This window comes from Papaver somniferum, unplaced genomic scaffold, assembly GCF_003573695.1.
Source record: "Papaver somniferum cultivar HN1 unplaced genomic scaffold, ASM357369v1 unplaced-scaffold_10, whole genome shotgun sequence".
NCBI lineage: Eukaryota > Viridiplantae > Streptophyta > Magnoliopsida > Ranunculales > Papaveraceae > Papaver > Papaver somniferum.
The window spans coordinates 12371113-12379007 of NW_020618825.1; the positions used below are offsets into that span (position 1 = coordinate 12371113).

Genomic DNA, 7895 nt, shown 5'->3' on the forward strand with positions numbered 1-7895 from the left:
GTTGTTGGCTATGCAAGATTCATTTCCTGACATCTCTGGCCAGTATGCCCGGAGTTTATGTCCGATCTTAGCTATGCGAGTGTTATTTTTAAACGACTTTGGCTAGTACCGAAGTGTGTGCATCATGCATTTGTGTATGAATTGTGCACTTATATGTGAATTATACATTTGTTGTAGGACTATGAAATACGAATACTGCAAACAAATTAAGCAATCGTTTAGGTTTACCTTATGAGGCGTGAATGGATCCAACATCGCAAATATGCATTTCGCAGTCAATTGTGACCTATTTCCAAGTTGTCGAAGTTCCAAGTTTTGGGATCCATTTTACTGCTCTTCGCTCAATATAACTTCCTCTTGCTAGCTTATCTATCATGTATGGTGTTCCCCAGACGCCCCCAGCTGTTTGACTGTCGTGAGTAAAACTCGCAATGGTGTGTAGCCCCATTTGTTTTAAACTCGTGAAAGTTTTAAGTTGTATCTATCTGATGGACCAAGGGAGAATGTGCAAGCAAGTAACTCTGGAATTGGAGTAGAGACATAATGAAGATGTTTCCTCTGATTTGTTGTGAGATACAACTTGAGACTGCTGATATTTGCAAGGCTAGACTTAGAGAATGTGTGCGAATTGAATATGCTGATTGTGCTGGCATAAGACTATTGCCATAAACAACATCCATGGAAATTTTCTCTTATTTGAAAAGGAAGGGGTACCTGCAAAGACACTCTGATGCCTCAATGAGTAAGGAGATATAAACAGGTTTTAATGGAGAGAAAGTATTAGAATTGTGTACCTTTATTGTTGAAATCCCTCCTCTATTTATAGGTAATAGAGGGTATGCATCCAGTCAATTACCTGTCTGCATTCATTTTGATAACGCACCTGGACCAAATACCATCCAGGTCCATCATTATTTAAATCAAAATTATGTATCTAGACATTTAGAAATGTATTTGGCCGAATAATTAACCTTTATCCATTCCCTCATTTCAGGGTGACCAGGTTAATAATGTACTTGGACCAAATATTATCTAGATTAATTCTAACTTCTTGGGTTGAACAGATTCACCTTTAATAAAGGCTAACAGATTTGGTTCTTAATTTTGTATGGGCTTAAGCTTTAACCCATGAACCAATATTTCTGTTTAAGATAATGAGCTGATGACCCTATCAAGGCCATTCCAAATATATATGGTCCATACGGTATGTATCTTAAGAAAGAAGCAACATTAACCAGTATCACATGGGTAATCAAGGGAATGCATGTGACCTCTGCAAGGATTCTATCATTGCTGTTATCTTGAACTGTAAGCAGTTGTGGAATTTTCCCGAACATTGTAAGCAGCTTCTCGAATAGGTCAAATCAAATTCATCAATGAGGAGCAGCAAGAAATGACTACCTGCACCACAAGCAGAGAGATAATACCACTTCTTTTTAGGCGGTTCTGACGATGAGTTTCATAGGATACATACACCTGCACTATGCAGTATGAATGTAAACTTCAGCCCTAACACAGAGACAATGTCGAATCAGTTGGAAATATAATATTCTACTTACAAGGCAAAGAAACTTATGACTAACCTGGACTTCACACAAGAAAACATCAACCGAAGTAACCACATTCATTACTCTGATCCTAAGCTGAATGAGATTAAATAGGGTTTCAGACTCTCTCCTACAAATTACAATTGGCAAGATATGAGCGTAAGACAGAAACAACTGCACAAAGTATGGTTAACAGTAGAGGTAGATATTTTTAATGGAAGGGACTACTTATTAGGCAGCCACAATGTTGTGTAACAGTAGAAGGTAGCTGTAGTGCCTGCAACTAAGTCCAACAAGGGGCTCAAAAAAGCACGGCGAAGTCGAGCATCTCTTTGTTGTGAATTCTCTTGATTCCGGCATTGCCTTCCATTTTCTTTGTCATGCTCAGCCAGCTCTGCAAGTTGAGCAAGTTTAATAAATCTTGCACATCGATGTGGCTTAAAGTACAAAACCTTACCTTTGATTGTCATCTGTAAATCAATGAAAAAAGTGAACCAAAATCTTCTGACGGAAGTTAACAGAGAGTTTGAACTAAACCTTGTGATAATCTCCCCCCTCTTTAATGAGAGCAAGGGAATTGAAAAGTCAACATCCTAACTGACATCATCCCTTAGATCTCCTATCTTTAAAACCTGGACCGTTGGATGGTAGAAACTAATTCCGTGTGAATTTTTTTCGTTACTGTCCAAATATGCCCCTTCATCTTTACCGAGATGTTCTTCTCCTTCCCATCTCCATCTCCATCTCTCTTTCTCAACTAAAATTAGATGATACTGCTGGTTCAAGACGAACCTTGCACGTGCATAGCAGGAGATGGTTAGATGCTTGTCGATATCGTTGTAGAGAGGCTCAACATCTTTAGAGGTTGAATCAATGTTCTGCAAGATTAATTTGGGCGTTTTTATTGTGGATCTTGCTCCTGTTTCGATCGTTTCACACACTTTTTTTTGCAGAGATGCTCAAGTAAGTTTTTCTTCTTTCTTTTTATCCATTCTAGCATTAAATAGTCTTAGGAAAATTTGGAAGTCTATGTTTCTGGATATAAGTAAATAGAGATTCTTAATGCCCTTTAGCTTTCTGTTGAAAGGCAATCCCAGGGGTTCAACTATCTACTTGCTACGTGATACTGCTGATAAATTTTACAGATCAAATTTGTGATGAGTTAAGGATAATTTTTACTGGCAAAAGTGGTGTAATACCCAGGTTATTACTTCTTCAAATGGTTTTTCTTCGCGGGATCTTGCACATTCACCTTTATGGAAAATATGATGCGTTCTAAATATTTTTCTTTGTTCAGTTAAGAGTACAAAACACTTTTTGATAAATGCTGTAGTAGCCTTTCTATACGAATTATAGGACTATTATTGTTATGCATGTTGCTTTTACTACCGTGCATTTTGTTACCTATGAAGCCATGAAGAAAGATTGATGTTGATTGGGGAAGTTCATATCGCTGGGCCTGCTATAATGACTTTTTCTGACAACAATTATCACATTCGATTTCTTTCGCTTGGTATGTTATATGACTTGGCTGTGGTTTTACTATTTGAGTTTTCATCCTCCATGGTTTCAAATCTTTCACTTATTATTTTCTATGGTTCATCAGGGAGGAACCAATCTGTCTGGACAGTTAGAAACGATGCTGGCACAAAACTGCTATAGACGACAATTGATGGAAACGTTGCTGGCGCAAAACTGTTTTAGCTGTACACACTCTCGCAACTATGAAGATGATCAGGATGCCAGACAAATGCGAAGAACATCGAAGTTAGAAATGAAACCAAATATTAGAATTGTATACTGAATTTCAACCCATATCCGTCGATTACAGTCCCTTCTTTTTGCTTTAAATTTCAATGGTCTGTGGTTAGGTTAGAGTTTTTCTTTTCTGCGAGGGAACTTCATCAATTAGACTGAGAACAAAAGATAAAGGAACAAATCAAATGTCGTAAAGAGGCTTAATGCTTCTCGTAAGGTAAGATTTTTGTAAGGGAAAATGCAGCTGGGTTAATACCTATGGTTAAGGGGTAAAGAAGGAAGTTAAAAACGAAACTTAAGAAATAGGAACGGACAAACCGAGTTTGTCCGTCAAATGAGTTTAAATGAAAGGCGGTCTGTCCATAAGGCTTGACTAAAACTATTGGATTTCTATGAGGATAGCTCAAAGAATTAAAGAGGGTTATATATACTAACTTGAAACCATTCATGGGACCAGGTCAAGACAGAGTAAGGTCGTACAAGAAAAGAAAAAAAATGGTACAAGTCGTGCAAGGGACCAAGGTTGAGTTCATAAGGACGTGCCAAGGTTTGTGTGACTGCAAAGGATCGAGGGTCTGATTTTGAAAGTTCTAAATACGGCGGAGGAGAGTTGATGGTCTCCGTTAGAATTCAGTGATACAGATACTTCTTCGAGGACAGGAAACAAGAATCAAGTGTACGAGTTTGTGTTGATCTACGGTGGAGTTTGAACTGGGAAGACAGGAACCCATAAAGACTTGTGTGCTGCCGCTGACTGTCATGGTGGATGGCGGAAACATGGAAGTTTTTAGAATTTGTGTTTAGTAAGGAAACTGGGGTTATCTACTTGTACTACTAGGGTTATCTACTGTATATTTAGCCGGTTTTTCCGGGTGGGTTCGGGCAGGTTTCTCTAATAACCAACTACTAATCCAACTATAACGGGTTTTTATATTCATAACCAACTACCAACCACTACAGGCGGGTTCGGATTAAAATCCACGGATTTAGCGGGTTCGGGTTAGTTGGGCGGGTCTTATGCAGCTCTTCAAGCTGAAAAGTTCCTACTTCTGATCTTACTCTGATAGGGGGTACTATCGACGTTAAAATACAATCCTAAATAAGGGGTACTATCAATGTCAACACTCCCTATGATGCATAAGCTTTAACTGAACAAAACAAAAGAGGTACTAGTAATGCTCAAGTACGAATAGAAGACATTCTACAGACAATCTAAAGTACTAGTAATTTGCTACTGCCATTGGCACAAAATGTAGATGATTTCAAGCTAAACTTTTATACTTGTAGTTGGGTCGATTAGCCAAGAATGGGGAAGATCTTGGTAATGTTTTCTAATGGAATACCGTCGGATGAGCTTTTCTTGAGCTCTGGATGATTAAACTCGGTGCGAGGGAGGACAATGACCTGACCCCGGCCTTGGCTCTTCTCAATCACCCAACCATAGTTGGCTACCTGGTGCTCTAAGAACTTGTCGAATGCAGGACCTTCAATGTTGATGGCCTGTAGAGAGAACAAAGATCATGCTTACAGAGTGAAACCTGATGCACATTGGGATTGACAGTGAAATTAAATCTCAGGAAGACAATGAAAAAAAAATGAAAAAAAAAGTATACCTCCGCAAGTACAGCCCTTGGAACCTTTTGATACGTCAAGGAGAGGGCATGAATTGCATAATTTTGGATTGCTTGCTCAAAACCTGCATCATACCTTCTGGTAAGCTAAACAAATTGGAAGAGATACAAGGGTACAACAACGCGCATAGTTCATGGCTACCTAAAAAGTGAAGTGGCGTGAGTCTACAAAGTAATTGCTCTGTTCTAGCATATCATCCAGATTCAAGGATACAAAGTTCACATATGTTGAAGACCAACTCTTGTATATAACCAAGTGAAGCAGTGTGACAGTCTACAAAGTAGTTGCTCTATTCTCCCTACACAATGCATTTACTGGTAGGATCCAAACTCACCTAGCCTAATTCTATTTAAATATAAATGGAGTCTCTTTTATTCCACCAAACATTTCATTTGACAATGTAAATAATATAAATTATAAGGATATACATGCAACACAGAGCAGGCATATGCATGAACAGAACCGAACCTGGCACAACTTCAACAATGCTACGGTTCTTTGCGGCCTCATCCCAGAACTGACGGAATCTTGCAGTCTGAAAAAAAAAAACGGGGAAACACTAGATTAGTGATTAATAAACCGATAATAGCATGCATCTCGGTTATATGAGAGACATACCTCCAGATAATGAGAAAGCATGATCAAAGTCTTGAACTGGTCATCCATTTGCTAATGACACACAAAAAAGCACCGATAAAACTCAAATAACAGCAAGCGCAAATACTTCAAGAAGGAGACATGGCGTGAAGTTTTTTACAAATGAGATTTGCAGGAGCCTATAATGTTATGCTCTCAATTCCAAATCCAAACTGTAACAGCACAGGTAAATTGGTAACACTAACACATGTCTAGAGCAGTAGGACAAAAATCATACCACTCTTTCTGGAATCAAGAAGAGACAAAGGCTAAAATCTGGAGCTGGCATTGCCATAAGTGCCTGTTTTAAATGAGAACGAGGATATACCATTCATTAGATGCAAACGAAAGCCAGATAAAGGATCTAGAACATAACTTATCAAGAAAACGTGCAGTACCTTCACCAAGATACGAGCAACAATCTGGGTACTCATTCGCTCTGGTTCAAACTACACATGGGAAAACTTGTTAGACAAAAAAAGAAAACCTCAAAACCATTTGTTCATATAAAAACACATATACACATGAAACTAAAACAGAATGACAATTCAGAAAGAAGTTACGAAAGTATCACTTGCTTCAAGAACCCTCACCTGATAGAGTCTAAGAAGGCATAGATTCGCATCCAAACTGTATGATTCTGATGAAACCTATTCGGTATCAAAAAGGGCAAACATTAGTAAATGCAAATCATAACACATAAGAGCCGTATCGAACCACGCCAAACACAAGTTTCAGAAAGCTACTAAACTGAAAATCAGAACATTGGTCTGTGCATTAGTAAGCCACACTATGTGTACATTAGTATGACTAATTATTGTAACTGGTAACTACTGACTGCTGATCTTCGTACCCATTTTCACACTATGTGTACTCTAGAATTTCTGGCCTTTTTTTTTAAAGCAACAACAATATATATATCCATTGTAACTAGATTTGGTTGTCCACCTAATAGGCCTCGGGATATAAACACTAAGTTCAAAACCCTAATTACAATAGTCATTCACCTCTTTCCTGATGAAAATCTTTTCAAGAACGACTATGGCATCCAATACTCGAAATGGAATGAGAGTTACCAATAAAACAAAGTTGTTTCTATTGTTCATGACTCGGCTAATACAGAAGAGCAAGAAGAAAAAGAAGACGGAATAATTTGTTTTACTGATTTAAGTATGGATGTAAGCATTTTCGGAAAAGATAAGATGTTATTACATATCACTACATATTACTGGGGATGTATATAGATATGTAAAAGCATGTTATCTTTTGCGAGTACGCTCATATCAATTCTCAAAATTAGTAAAATAAGTAATTTTCTTCTTCTTGCTCTTCTCTAATAGTCGAGTCATTAACAACAAACAATTTTGAATTACTGATAACTTTCCTTCCAACCCGCCTATTGGATGTCATAGTCGTTCTTGAAATGTTTTCAAGAGGGAAGAGATGGGTCCTTTGTTCATTGAAATACACTTTTCCCATTTCAAACCATTCATCAAAAATACACAATTACCATCACCCTTTACCTTGTACTAAAATTGTTACACCACGGAACTGTTGGCCTTCCTAAGAAAACTACGGTTTTTCTTTTTCCATTAATATTTCAAACAATCCATTGACAAAAATACAAATACTATCTTAACTGAAATTTCTTTGCACTGAAGGCAATGTAATTCTGTAACACTTAACAAGCTAGAACCTATTTTAAGGAGATTTATTTGTATCTCTGTTTTCTGCAAAGACAAATCAGCAGGAATTCAATCTATTGTATCTTTCCTTGTGACATATCATCAAACACTTGGTCAGCCTCAAATTTGTACCTTGATATCCTCCAAATATAAGTTCACACAAACTCCCAATAACTCAATCTATTAATCTCTTGTTTACTCACTACAAGAAAATCAAAATCCTTCATCTTTTTAATAGCTTTAAATCAGAAATTCTAGGGTTTTACCAGACCAATAAAACAATAACCAGGACAAAAAAGAAAATTAAACTTTTTTACCCAAAAAACAAAACCCACTTTACAGAATCAAAATTTAAATACAAAAATCTGAATAAACGACGGTATAAACTGAAATCTAACCTGTTCATTGACATAAGCTTCAAGATCGGGAAGAATATCTGGATTGTAAGGATTCAATGCAACTAGTTGTTCAACAGTGTAAGCCATCGTTTGCTTTGGACTAGTCTCTTTACCCATCTTTCACCAAACAATCTTTGAACCCTAAAATTTGAAGGAAAAAAAAAACGAACAGACGGAAAAACAGAGAGAGTATTGAAGAAGATGAGGACTGCGGGAGGGTTTTGGGGATTTTTTTAGGG

General features: G+C 37.4%; 1 protein-coding gene across 1 annotated transcript; it reads right to left on the minus strand.

Annotated features, from left to right (window-relative positions):
- Nucleotides 1-4417: 4417 nt before the first annotated feature.
- LOC113326056 (eukaryotic translation initiation factor 3 subunit K-like) lies at nt 4418-7895 on the minus strand. The gene is made up of 8 exons (XM_026573862.1): nt 7657-7895; nt 6167-6223; nt 5972-6022; nt 5812-5874; nt 5556-5606; nt 5406-5472; nt 4919-5001; nt 4418-4805 (listed from the first exon to the last, which is right to left on the minus strand). The coding sequence occupies exons 1-8, from the start codon at nt 7771-7773 to the stop codon at nt 4602-4604; spliced, it is 693 nt and encodes a 230-aa protein (XP_026429647.1). The 5' UTR covers nt 7774-7895; the 3' UTR covers nt 4418-4601.